This window comes from Monopterus albus, unplaced genomic scaffold (assembly GCF_001952655.1).
Source record: "Monopterus albus unplaced genomic scaffold, M_albus_1.0 scaffold4.1, whole genome shotgun sequence".
NCBI classification, from domain to species: domain Eukaryota; kingdom Metazoa; phylum Chordata; class Actinopteri; order Synbranchiformes; family Synbranchidae; genus Monopterus; species Monopterus albus.
The window spans coordinates 7135441-7149746 of record NW_018127884.1 but is presented as its reverse complement, the minus strand read 5'-3'; the positions used below and the strand labels follow the sequence as shown (position 1 = coordinate 7149746).

Sequence of the window (14306 nt, the reverse complement as noted above, 5' to 3'; positions counted from 1 at the left end):
TTTTCCTTTAATTTATCACCTGTCAGTACATACACGCAATATCTAGAAGGATAACAATCATTTCAGTGTCACATTCACATCAGTTGTTGCAGTGATCAGATCCAACTTCAAATGAAACAACTATAAGCTCAGTAGATTTAATCTTACACATAACCCAGAGCATGTTATCCATTAATTCTGGAGCAACATTAATCAGTAGACTTTTACCAGTCTGCTCAGAAGCCAAACTAGACAGTCACCAACTAACTGGACAACTGGTTCCTCAATCAAATCAAAGATCAGCATTTCATAAAAGGTAATGCATAAACAGTTAAAGATCAATGCTGATGTCTGTCCCTGCTGTAGGTCACTTTTATATCAGTAACAAAAAGTTTAGTACAACATGAAACCTTGGTTCGTAGGGTGAGGTGACGCCAAGATCAACAAAGACAAAAAATACCCAAGATAAAATGATAACTATAAATCAATGTCCATTCAGAGCATCTCTGAAGGTTCATGTGACACTAAATGCAACTCGGTTTAGCATGTGGGATTAAGCTGTACTGACCACATGCTGTAGTAGGCCGTGACTGGCAAACAGCTACAGACACATTTCACTATCTATGGAGCAAGATCAGTGATATCCATCTTAGCTCTGCAATGACAAAGTACTTTTGACAGGTGGACAGAAACCTATACCTCTGAAGAGCTACCCACCTAATGCAGGCAGACGGTGTCTGATTATCCTGAACAGGATCTTACATGTCTGAGAAACCGTTCAATAAAACAAGTTGAGGCAATTTTTACTATGGCAAAGTCACTAAAGGAGCAAATGAAAGCTGGCTCATGATACTTCAACAGTCGTAAAAACTGATTAATCATGAAAACGTTAGGTCAAAAAATGGTTTAAGAAGCTGTTGTTTTCCAAGCATGAAATTATTTCGTATCACTGCAAGAGATCATCACACTATTTCCAATGTCCTGCCCTGCACTATTCATTTGTTATGCTGATGGGAAATGTATAAACAAAATATACTTATTTTAACTCCAAAAGGAAGGAGGAGGTCATGTTTTTCCTGACTACTGGCTGCATCCCAGTTTTAAGTCATTTAAAGCCTAAAAGTCAAGCTTGGGGTGGGGGGTGCAATTTCCTGGACTCATTTTATAATGGGTCAATGATCTCTCTAAACCACATGGTATCACTCTTGAGGAATTCCGACCTGAACTACATAATTCAGCTCATCCACCCCAACCACTGTGGGCAGCTGCATCAAGGCAAGAACACAGACTGGAAACACTTCACTTGAACCTCACGTAAGTAATTCAAGAGGCACCTTAACTGCACAACACAGGAACAAAGAGCTCAACTTAACAAAAAACTCACAAGTACAAAGGACCAATTCAGACTTAGCTTCAAGAAACCCACAGCAGTGGTGGCCAAATGAGCCTTTCCTGAAGCAATGAGGTTTTGCAGTCCATCATACTGCCACAAACTCATTACTTGAAGCTTCAAAGTTCACTGGTGACACCTATTGCTAGAACTAATTCCACAAACCAGCCGCCCAACCACACTCCCAAAAAGTTCAGGTTTCTTGGTCGATACAATCAACAAATCTAAAAAAACTGAAACAATCACACGATTCCCTGAAAATAATAAACATCGAGCCACTCTTCAGAGTCTCTGCATCAGATGTAACATCACTAACCCACAGGTTCCTCCTTGTAAGAAGCTTCACACTTGACTTCATGAAACCCAAAAGCAGTCCAAAAACTGTCCAAGTAAGCAACCAGGTCAGAAACCAATGACATGCAAGATAACCACCGTCTGTGAACAAGATGACAATCTGGTATGCAAAGATTAATTTATAGAAATCTAAACAACTCTGGCTGAATAAAATGTAACATATGCTTAAAATACTCTCAATATTTATAAAAGTGGCTCAAAAAGGGTCATAATACCAGCCATAATACCACTGAACAGAGATACCGTGACGAGAATGTCTCAGTGCTGGAAGAAGATGTTATGGGGGAACTGAAGGAAAACCTGAATTCCCCTAGATTTGATTGATAATTACTGTTTAATCAATGTTAATCAATGTTTAGTCAAGTGTTGTATTCAAAATATAGAGATATATGTTATAATTTTAAGGCATTGATAGTTTTGTGTAAAAGAAGTGTAATTCTGATGTTTAGTTAAAAGCAATGATGAGATTTTTTTTGTATTTCAATCAGATGTGAGTTTCCTGTACTTTTATTAAATATTAGGATGATTTAGTTTGCTAAGAAAAGAGTCTGAAGCTGAATCACAGTGGGGTGGAGGCCAGTTATGGGCAGTGGACTTGAGCTCTGACAGCAAAAGATATGCAACAATTCTGAAGAACATGACTTTCAACTATAAAGTTTAGGAGCTTTTTCTGTTTTGTAGTCTTTAGAAAACTTGGTGTAGTTTCTATTTCTACTGCTGAAAGTTTACATTTAATAGATTTTTCCTTCTTTTTATCTCAAATGATTTAATTACAAACACCACAGCCGTTTATTTTTTGTAGCTGATATGTACATCTTTTTAGGGCTGTTCGTAGGCATGAGATGATCTTATCCTCATCCCAGCTGACAATGGACGAAAGGCTGGGTGCACCCTCAACAGACTGCAAGTCTATCACTGGGCTGACACACACAGACAACCATTCACACTCACATTCACACAGTAACCTACGTCTTTGGACTGTGGGAGGAAACTGGAGCACGCGAAGGAAGCAGGCACAGGAGAAACATGCAAACTCTACTCAAACACCCCAGATGGATAGAAGGTTTAAACCCAGAACCTTCTTGCTGTGATGCGACAGTACCAACCTCTGCACCACCCATTGTGCTGCCAAGTATGAAAATATAATCTAGATTTACAAAAACAAATGTAACCTTTAAAGGAGTATATGGACTGGCTAATTCCTGGTGGTGACTTGACAAGCTTCTAAATGCAGGGACCAGGCTGACACCTGATACATCACAAACACTGCCTGGTAGGGGGACCCAAAGGGGAAGGGAACATGCTGCCCCTTTACTGGAAAAGGTTCAAGCGCTCATCCTGCCTACATTGCATGAACCCCACCCCCCACCCCATGTCCACAGATATCTGGCATGACTGTGCGCTGCTATAGTATCATGCTGTTAAATTTGAATCCACGGGACTGGGCAGTGCTACGGACCACCAGACTATCTGGAGTCAAGGGAAATATTTCAGGGGCACTTTATTTATATCAGAAAGAGGCACAGCTTTTCACACCACTAAAATTAGCCTGGGTAAATACTTATGCCGATTAATCATACTGTAGTGTTAACAGAATAATAAAAATGACCTATTCTAAAGTCAAGAATGACTACACACACCAACAAATGACCAGTCTCACAACATAAAAGACAAGCAACTTTTGCTTGTCATTCACTTTTCCTGGGACCCAATATGCAAATGGTTTACTGTAATGTAACTAAATACTGTACTTCTGAATGTTTGTCCACATTGGGCTTGTGAATTGCATGACTTAGCTGTAGCAAATCTTCTCAGCTACTGAATGTTGCTCTAGTTTGCATTGAGGCCAGTGGCTGACTCAGAGTAAACAGTTTTAGGATTTTACGGTGAAGGAGAGCAGTATTATCAAAGTATATTGTTTCATAGTGAAGAAGTATACAGGATTCATGTTTATCTAACTTTAATACATACATGGAACCAAATGTCAGAGTAATGTTACCTGAGCAGTCAAACCAAAGCAGTATGGAATCTACTTAAACCAGTTAAGCAACATTGCAGGCAACTCTAGTGTTCAGTTTGGAGAAAGAAAAAAAAAAAAAACTCAATTGAAAGCTGTTTGCCTCTCAATTCAAAGTGACGTTTCAGGCATATCACGTCTTTCCTGATGGTCACAAAACAATTTAATTCCAATTAAGAAACTTAACACTTACCTTGGTGGTTTGACCTGCACTCTTTGGTATATTATTCCCTTTGCTGCTTGTGTTTACATCAGTAACACAGTCTGATAACTTAGCTGGGCTAAAAGGAGACAAATGAATGTGCACATGTGGAGACCATGGGCTGCTGAGGTCTGGATTTGAAACATGACATGAAATCCCAGTGTTACGATAGGGCACTTCCAGGGAAAAGCTCCTCTGTATGGCATGAAAACAGTGCTTTTCTTCTGGCTTTTCCTGGTCTTTTCTGTATGAACAGACCTTATGGTTTTTCTCTGATGGTTTAGTTGTGGAGAATAAACAAGCAGAGGTACTACGATACAGTTTTTTGCGAGGTTCGTGTTCACCCTCATGGTGTGTGGCTGAGTTAGATGACTCAGCATAGTCCCCGATGACTGTAGCTGTGGTTGTAGCTTCCTTCCCGGATATCATTGGTCTCTGGTGGGCAAAGTGCAACAGCATGCTGCTAGAGTGACGATTTGATCCGTCTAGAGTTGATGACAGTTCCACTACTTTACTACTGTCCTCCAGTTTGCATTGTGGTTCATCCTTTAGAGGAATACTGAACTGCACCATGTGTTTGGTGTCCTTGAACACAGGTGAACAGCTTTCTTTTGGGAAATGATGGCCACTTACTGCTGTGCTGGTGAACCCTTTGGTCACTTCCTCATCATCTTGTAAGAATTTGCTGGCAGATGTCTGAAGAGATGACTGACGAGACCCCCTTGCTGCTGACAGAACAGGTATAGCCACTGGACTCACTGGGGAAGCAGGTGGCGTGCTGGCAGGACTCTTTGGAAATATAACCAGAGAGGAGCACCGTCTCAGTGGGACCTTGGACTTGGAGCAGAGCAGACTCATCTCCTGGGTGGTCCTGTGCTTCTCTAGAGCCTCTGGCTCAAAGATGCTGTTGCTGCTACAGTACCCAGCATCACTTGTCATGCTGCTGCTGCACGAGCCTCCGTCAGAGCTCGTGCCTGCTCGTCCTTCACCAACTCCCGGGTCTCCATCCTCTATACTGCTATCCAGTTCTCCACTGAGCTTGCCACAGGGTTGCAAAGAGATCTGCAGAATGCTCTTCTTATTACATCCTCCAGCGTTAACCCTAGGTGTGAATGCTGAAGAGAACTGCTGTAAACTAGCATAGCCTGGTGACACAGGAGTCACCTTCAAGTGGACAAAACTGTGCGCCAGACTCTCTGCAGGGCTATAAGCGGACACGCTAACTCCCTTCTCCTCACCATGGCTGCTGAGGCTTTCTGACAGAGGGTCCGTGTTGCTTCTCCTTGACGCAAAATGCACACGGAGCCGACATGCCATTCGCTTAACTCTCTAGTCCCTGCAGCAATGGCGAGAGCAGCATGATCAAACTTGCAGGTGAGAAAAAGGGAACGCAATGCTACTGCTCCGAGCTCTTCTCTGTGATCACAATCATTAGCGGGTGTACACTGCCAAAATAGCTCCGGTGACAACCAACATTCCTCTCCAGGCTGATCTCAGCTTTTAGTCAGAGGAGGTCAGTGGTTCTGTTTGGAGATATGAACCACACTACTTCAAAACTAGAACAATCCCAGAGGTTTGCTTCTTTATAGAGAGCTTAAACCCTATACTGGAAACAAAATTACAGGACAGTTTCTACTGCTGACTGCTTTATAATATTAGCTAATTAACGGTACCTCTTGAATTCCAGCCAGAATAATATCTAACACCTTGTGTCTTTTCCAGCTGCCTCACTCCTGTTTACCCTTTTGTGGTCTATGCTGCATCTTACACTAAAGCTCTGGTAAACTTACTTCTGCCTCAGACCACTCACTCAGGACTCTACCTCCTGCAGCAGCTCTGCTTCTAATGTTGCAGCTGCTATGTGCTCTCACAAATATTTTTACCCACTGCTATAGAATTACAGGAAATCAAAGGCAATGACATTCAACACAATTCTGGATCACACCGAGGGCCAAGTTGCAAAAAATCACAGCAAAATATAAACCGCCATAGCCGGTAAAAATATTTAGCAAAGTGATTATAAACTGCAAATGTCATTAAATGTATTTTGTGAAGTACAACAAATTGTTTTAGCAAATTTTTTTTTGCTTTCAAAGTAAGAAAAACTTTGTAAAGCATGCCCTGCAGAAATAAGTTTATCCATGATACACAGTATTATCTCCCTGACAGAAAACAGGTAGATAAGAACACTACGCTGCCTTGACAGCACCAGTACACCTGTTATATGACACCGCATGTAACAGTTCATGCTAGTCTGATTTCCTCTCCGTGGCTGTTGACAGTGCTGTTTATTAATGGCAGCCTATTGTGAGCCAGACTGGCCTATTTCAGGACATTAAGCTGGCACTAAATCAGTTCCAGTATAATGGAACCAAGATAAAAACATGATTCACCAGAGGACACAACACTGCTGCAGTGGAACTCATTACCTATGTTTAAATCTAACATGACAAACTGCCAGAAAACCTCGAGTGGAAATTGATTACTCATTGGGCCAAAAGCAGGTTTAACTGAGGATTGCACGTGGTCCATAAGATAAGAATGGTGACGCATGCTGTCATTTAGCCAGGTCATACAGTACTGGTGTAATATGCCAAAAATAAAGCCAAGCTGTCTATAAGGTGGACATGACATTGGTACTGACATAAACACTAAACTCAAAAGAAACACTGGAGCGCAGGCTATAAACTCTTTAGAGAATATGTTTGAGGGTCATTACAAACTGTTAGTGGGATGTTTTTCAAGCGGGTATTACACAAGAGGTATGTGTCAATAAAATTTTTAGATGCTTCTTCCAAGGGACATGAACACTTCTCTTAGTGCTGCAATATCTGCATCTCTGCTGTTGTGTGTTGTGCACTGTGATCACCTCTTTAGTTCAGGAAATTCACCTAAATTCACATTTGTGTGATCATTAAAACCATCCTGTATTTAAACATTTATGTGATTAAGTAATTAACAGATGTCTCATGCTTGGTGGAGATCATGAAACAAAATGTTGATCAGAAAATATTTTTAATGGCAGTTGTCAAAGGCCAAACTGTGAAACACTATTTCGTTTGGAACCTATAAATTGCATAATGCACAGCACATTTCATATCTTGAAAGGAATAAGCCCACAGACCCAGTTTCACTGTTAGCAAGACAAAAATGCACAAGCTTCCTTTATGCTCGGTCCATTTATCTGTGTGTCAGAGCAGCAGTGACACAAGCAGAAACACACTGCCACACCCTCCAAAATGCCTGGAAATCTACCTAGTGTGTGACAGGTCATGTGTGCAAACTTGCTGTTTGTGTAATTCTTGACTCATTCAAAAAGCAAATGTATGTGCACGTGATAGACAAAAAAAATGGGGCCAAATCTTGTGCAACCCATCAAAATGCAACAACTGTTCAAGCTATACAAGCTACTGTACTTTATAAATGAACAAAATATGTTGTTTGGGTGAGTACACCATGTAATGTTATTGTGTGCAGTGAGCAAACAGAGTATGTAGACACGCAACGCATACGTTACAGCAGCAGAAGAAAGTGAAGTGTTTTTACAAAAGTAGATAACACAGAAAGGTTTCCTTCACATTAATGGCAAGCTATTAGCAAGTCAGACAAACCAAGACATTATCTCCATTCCAAAGTCCCCACATCCTGTATGGAGCTAAAAGTGTTGCCCCCTGTTGCAGTGATTTTTTTTCCTTTCTGCATGTTCTTCAGACAGGGTGACCATTGTCAGTCAAGCTGCTCTCTCAGCTCTCTTATGAGTGAAAGCTAAAATACAACCACACTTCAGACTTAGTCCTCTTAGAAGGATAAAAATCAGTGCTATCACTGCCTTCTGCCATGTTTTGACCAAGTGACAGCCTCCAAGGATGAGAAATCAGATGCGGAAATGCCCAAACCTGCAGTGAGGCTGGCTCCAAAAAGGAGTGTTTATAGCCTGGTACAAAAAACAGTTTTGGTCTCTTTAGCCAATTTCCCCTTCCATGGCAACTGTACAGGGGGTGAAATATTTTCTTTTGTACAACTTGGCCATGTAAATTATAATGAGAGTAAAAGTTACGCATAATTAAGAGCATGGCCCCTTTAAGTGACAGGCAGGAGGGTCACGCCACAAGTGGCTGGTTGCGAGCTGTCTAACAAGCTGTGCTTCACCTCTTTTCCCATTTTTGGACTAGACATGCTGGGTGGAGTGAAGCGTTACCAATATGGTGATGGTCTGACTTTTCAAAACTGTTCTTCTGAAAACCAGTGGGTAACATCGCAGTGGGTTTGTCCAGCTTTTATATAAAGTCAGTGGTTCTGACACAAAACAAATGCACATTGTTTGCTGTGCCTGCTTCTGGCTGACTGACATTAGCTGACCCTTCAGCAGGGGAGTGTCATGGTTTATGGTGAAACTGGTAAATGTTTCATCTGTAGGCAAATCAAGGCAGGTTTATTTATGTAGCATCTTTTCATACAAAACAGGAACACAAAGTGCTCTCCCTAGTGTTATATGCAACTTTTAAAATCTCCATCTATGTGTGTAAAAGAGGATGTCCTTACTGTAGTCAGTTTTATTTACAGCTCTGAACAACCGTTTTCAGTTTTGAAACCTTTGTGTGACTATTTCCAGGCTTGCCTAGTATGCCCCAATATGTCGCAACTATCAATTACAAGGTGTTCCTCTCCAGCAAATAAGCTCTTAAGATTGATTTCCAATACTTTCCTCATTAGCATCCTTAAAAGCAGTCTACAGAGCCACATGCCTGTCAATGAAGGGCTTGCCCTGGGATTTAAGGCATAACATAGTTAAAATCATGACCCCATAATTATAACTGCCATTTGCCACATTCAGCATGCTATCCACTTTTTTAGAACATTTTCTTGTGAACTCTACTAATGTACAAATGTGATGTACAGGAAAAAAATAAGCTTTGTTTGAAAGTTTAAGATTTAAATTTCGTTGTTCACATCAGGAAACAAATGTGAATTGTATCATTAACTAAACTTTGAACTTGAGCTGTTTTTTAATTGGACAAAAACAATTTAATAACAGTCTAGAGCTTAAAAATGTACAAGCATTTCTGTTTACTAACATTTTAATGTCAAATTATGAATAAAAAAATAAGTGGAAGATTATCAATACTTTCATCCATCCAGTGAACCCACATTTTGTAGAAAAAAAAAAAGAACAGAACTAGGGGAAATCAAGAGAAAAATGTCCAGTGCAACAAGCTACAACCTAAAATTTTCAGTATAATCAGAATTACACACATAAAGGTGTGAATACCTTATAACTAAATATAACTGAATACAGTAACTTACCAGGCGGTTCTCATCAAACACCTCCAACAGCAGACGGTGCTTCCTGGGATTAACCTGATACATGATACAGATTGTCAGAAGTCAAAGCAGAGAAGCACTATGTACAACAATGACCTGTGGTCAATAAATCAAACAGCGCTCTTAGCATTTCATTGTTAAACATGTACAGTATGTAATGAAATTTATTCAGGCTCCTATTCCATATAACAAAAACATGGTACATACACTTTTATGCAAGTGAAATCACAAGAGATCATGCATTTCAAAATGTTTAATGCTAGCTATGTTATTTATTCTCATTGTACACCTGGATTTTTATGCTGTGGCTGGAGTCGCTATGTTTTCAGATTGTCCGTCCGTCCCCTTCTTATGAATCTGGTATCTCAGGAACAACTTAAGGAAATTTCTTCAAATTTGGCACAAACATCCATTTGGACTCAAAGATGACCTGATTAGATTTGGGTCACAGTCCCAATGATCTCATGTTCACCCCATTCCCGTGAACTTGACTGACTAGGGGAGGCATACAACATGCAATAACTCTACTTATTGTCCTGTTTTATGTTTTCTTTTTAAGATAAACTGCCATAAGGATAATCACCTATATTTGGCCAAGTATGTTACACACAAGGAATCTGTTTCCAGTACAGAACTGAGGCAGCCATCTGCGGCGCCAACTCAACCGATGGCTCTAACCATCAGGGGCAACTTGGGGGTTCAAGTGTCTTGCCCAAGGACACTTCGACATGTGGACTGCAGGCACCGAGATTCGAACCTCCAACCCTGTGGTTGGGAGATGGCTGCTCTACCCACTGAACCATAGTCACCCCCATGACTGTGTTATTCTGTTACTGTTTACTTTCATTTTAGCATTTGACTTTTCTTTGAGATGATTTTAAGCATACGAGCTCATATATTTCTGATTCATCACATTACTATTTAACTTGTTCTCTTTAATTTATTTTATGCAATATAAACACAGACACTCCCTCACTTGTACATCTGGTTTTCATCTCGTACAACTATGTTCACACTTATGTTTTACTACTGCATACGGCACTTGTGCTTAAGACAAATTTTCCATGGGGAACAATAAATTTGAACTTATTTTAAGCTTCACTTACTCTGAAAAAGAACTCTTCATTCCACTTTGGGTCCAGTGTCTTCTTGTAACATGAAATGGTAAAGAAAAATTGAATCAAGATAAAATATCTACAAATCAAACAAGTGTAACTACAAATGCAGATGATCACTAATTGACCTTTTTTATCGTTTTAGTTTGAAGGCTTGTGATTTCTCCATTGCTGGGGTCATAGAGAGAAAGTCTTGTGTATGGATCACTGCAAGAAAAGATGCACACATTTAGATGCAGATAGGCTAGAAACATCCATTTACAACAAACTATGCTATCTGTTTAAGTAGTTTATGTGGTTCTTTTGCTACAAGGCTCTATCTCTAAAGGCAGAGGAACACCAAGCCGATGTGAAACAACTAGCAGTGACAAAAGCTGACTGTTACATTGCCTCATGTCACCTTTGTATGGGCCATTTGCGTTGAAAAAGTGACACTTGAACAGAACACACAGCCAACGGCCGACTAGCACATATGTTTTGTGCGTGCGTGACAGAAATACCCCCCCCCCCCCCCCCCCACGCGTTGAGTATCTGTCTTCACCATTCAGAAAGGTGTAAGCTATAAACAAAGCACCACTCCTTAAAAACAGCTGCTGTTTATAGCTGCTTCTAATTGAGAATATGTCTGTTTGACACTAAGCTCAACAGCCAATCAGAGTAGTCTCTCTTTCACTGACGAGGTCCAAGAGGCCCACGCCAATTCGACATGTTAAATCAGAAAAATCTGAAAAGCTGCCAACAGGGGCTGACTAGGGCCAACAATGTGGGACACGCCAGGAAGATGGCCCCAACAGCTGCTCACCAATAGTGGCCAATGGTTGACCACTGGCTTGGTGTGGTTCTGCCCTACAGGACAAAAAATACTGTACATCATCATATGATCAGCTCAGGCCCTGCGTTCAGACCTGAGAAACATTAACATAATGGGGTCCAGCTACTTCATACTCAATGCAAAGTTGACTTTAATTGTTCTTTTATAATGGTTTCAGGCCCTGTGACATGTATCAAAACCACACGCATTAAATTATGCATTACCCAATCTTAACACCACATTAGGCCCACAGCTGTTTCGTCATTAGTAAGGTATTAAGTGTTACACTAGAGTGATACTAATACAACTTTGGTTATAACATGAGCAATTAGACATAGGCATAAAAACATAGGCATAAAGGCAGAAAAATCAGCAATTTATAAACCCTTGATTAGATCTTACTGTTAAGATTGTATTTAGAAGTTTTTAAAATAATCTTTAACCAGCTAAATTTCTCCATCTTACCTGGCTCCAAGAATATCTTTTTTGGCCAGCCCAATTCCCGCAACCACTTTCACTTTTAGGATTCTGGAGCCATTCTGAAATAATAAGAAAATTACTAATGACTTTATGAAGACATAAATCACCACACAAACAACATAGGAACACTCAAAAAGGCAGACAAGATAAAATAATGAAACATAAGTAACCAACATCTTAGAAAATAGAAACTGAGCTAAAATTAAAAACTAGGACCTTACACCGATGATAATGGCTGGTAACATTCTGCACAAGGTTAGCGCAAGTTTAGTATATAACGCGTTTTCTTTTGTGTTGATGAAAGGAAAGCTGCAATGATTGGCCAAGCTGATTTTAGCTTCACAAAAGAAAATTTGTGGCTTTTCTTTATCATATATTTGAGTTTTGGATTGATGAACTGACAAATTTTATGATTTCACCTGGGCTGTTCTGGGAATTTAAATTGGCATTTTTTTTACTACTAGTTAAATAAGTGACAGATAAATAGATAAAAAAGATCAAACTTTTAAAAACAAAATGCCTGAAAACTGTGAACAATGCTTGCTTTGGTGTCACACAGAACAAAGTGACACCTTTAAATGCCTTGTTCTGTGTCCATCAGTCCAATATCTATGGGCATTCACTAATGCACTAATCTGTGACAAAGAAAAGCACACGAGAGACGCTAGAAACAGCAAATATTTGACGTTTGTGTTGTTAATTTACTGTTACTTGGCTGGACAAATAATCGATTGGTTGAGCCATAGTGCAAGCTTTTCTGAATAAGCTATATAGGCTACACACACACACGCGCACACAGGTATGCTATATACAGGAAGATAGTGTCATAATAATAGTGGCGTTAAACAAAACTCATCACATAAATATACCTTTAATACGAATCCTTATCACATGCCTACTGTGTACACCCCGAGTACAATCTGTTTGCTCTCAGAGATGACGTAATATCCCGAAAATAACTCTCACTTTTGCACATTTCCCTTCATAACCCCATATAATTTTACTGCTAAATTTGTCAATTTTCTGTCACACTGGCTTGGCGAAAGCTAAACTACAGGTCCTCATAAGACTGTTACCAAGTCCGGGGGCACTGACAACATAATAATTGAGAGTTTTGTCGATTTCTTTTTGCTGTGTGTGTGTGTGTGTGTGTGTGTATTGAGGACGGGAACAGCCACGAGAGAAGGCGTTAACAGCTCCGGAGCCTGTTGTTTTCCTGGATGAAAAAGTGGACAGCTAGCGCTCTAATTAGCTGTGTAGTAATTACAGGTGATCAATTACATCGTTTTTGTACCAGTAAGTAACACGTCTGAACTACCACAAAACTCCCCCCAAACCCAAGTTAACCAGCTAAAGAGTTAGCTCGCTAGCCCAGCGCAGTTTGTCTGTGGGCAGCTAGTTGGCTACAGTTAACGTTAGCGTTAAATAGTTAGCCAGGTGGCTAACGACGCGCGGTGTAGTTAACGACTGGCTCGTGCGACAGCAGTTAATTTACCTCGTCTGTCGGAAGTCCTCCGATCTGTGGAGAAACTGCAGCCATTATTCCCTCGCCCTTTATTCTCACAGAGAACGAAAACAACAAGAAGACAACACCGACCAGCAGAAGACCTGTGGTGTTTAGTTAGTACTCTGCTTCTATTAAATCCCTGGGAGATACAATGAACCTGAACTCCGGGCTAGCAACGGTGGCACCGTCGTCATACGCGGTATCCTTCCTCCGTCCTTCCTTCCTTTTCTCCTCCTCCTCTTCCTTTCGCACTGTCACTGCTACAGCCTCAGGAAACCCACAACAATACCAGTGGTGACAAAGTATTCACACTTTCTACTTCAGTAAATGTACCAATGCCAAGAATGGATTACTCATTACTGGGCACATGTCCAGGGATTAAATAGTTTAGGGGACCCTTAGACCAGAGAACTATGAATGTACTGTTGACGTTTCTGTTGGAAAAGAGGCAGAAAACCCCAAAGACAACAAAATGATTACTAAAGTATGCAAAACACACTACTATGACACAAAACAACTATAAAGAGATTCAAAACAACTGAAAAACACACAATCTAAAAGTAACAGCAAAAGGACTACAAACATCTAAAATGAGTAAGAATGGACACAAAGTGGCTAAAAATATGCTAAATTACAAAGGGTCGCAAAACAACACTATATGTATGCATGTATACACACTTTATTTATCTTGTAATGGGTTTCTTCTATATTGCTACATAATTTTACTCAAGTGCTGTACAAGACCTCAGCTTTTGTTCCACCACTGACAAACACTCAAGTTTACCTTAGAGTAACCTCAGAGTTACTGTAAAATCAATCTCAGTAATGGTCTGACCATATCTGGTGAGCTGCTGCTGTAATAAGCCAGTCTACTTCTGGCTCTCACACAGAACATCCAGAGAAACATAAACAGTAGTTGGTTTGGAAAACAGAGACACTTATCTGTCTGAGGAAAACTGCTTTTGCTTAGACAAATAACATACCATTAAAGGTATTTTAAATAAAAAATAGCTTTTTCAATTTTTACCTTACACTTATGTGTCAGTACATAGCATTTACTCCGTGATTCTTGACAGTTACTTCAAAAGGATGTTTTCATTCCTCCATATCAGGTGCAGGCAGTCAGTGT

At 40.2% G+C, this 14306-nt stretch overlaps 1 protein-coding gene across 2 annotated transcripts in view; it reads right to left on the bottom strand.

The window, feature by feature from the left end:
- Positions 1-13522, bottom strand: part of nedd4a (NEDD4 E3 ubiquitin protein ligase a) — a 28410-nt gene extending 14888 nt beyond the window's left edge. The window contains exons 1-5 of one of the 2 annotated variants that reach the window (XM_020607117.1): positions 13166-13522; positions 11656-11729; positions 10508-10586; positions 10371-10409; positions 9247-9300 (exon numbers count right to left, since the gene is read on the bottom strand). In XM_020607117.1, coding sequence (XP_020462773.1) covers positions 9247-9300; positions 10371-10409; positions 10508-10586; positions 11656-11729; positions 13166-13210 — 291 coding nt within the window. In that variant the 5' untranslated portion in view covers positions 13211-13522. The remainder of the gene's footprint in view (positions 1-9246; positions 9301-10370; positions 10410-10507; positions 10587-11655; positions 11730-13165) is intronic. The other variant, XM_020607111.1, reaches the window with a different exon arrangement.
- Between the last annotated feature and the right edge of the window lie 784 nt (positions 13523-14306).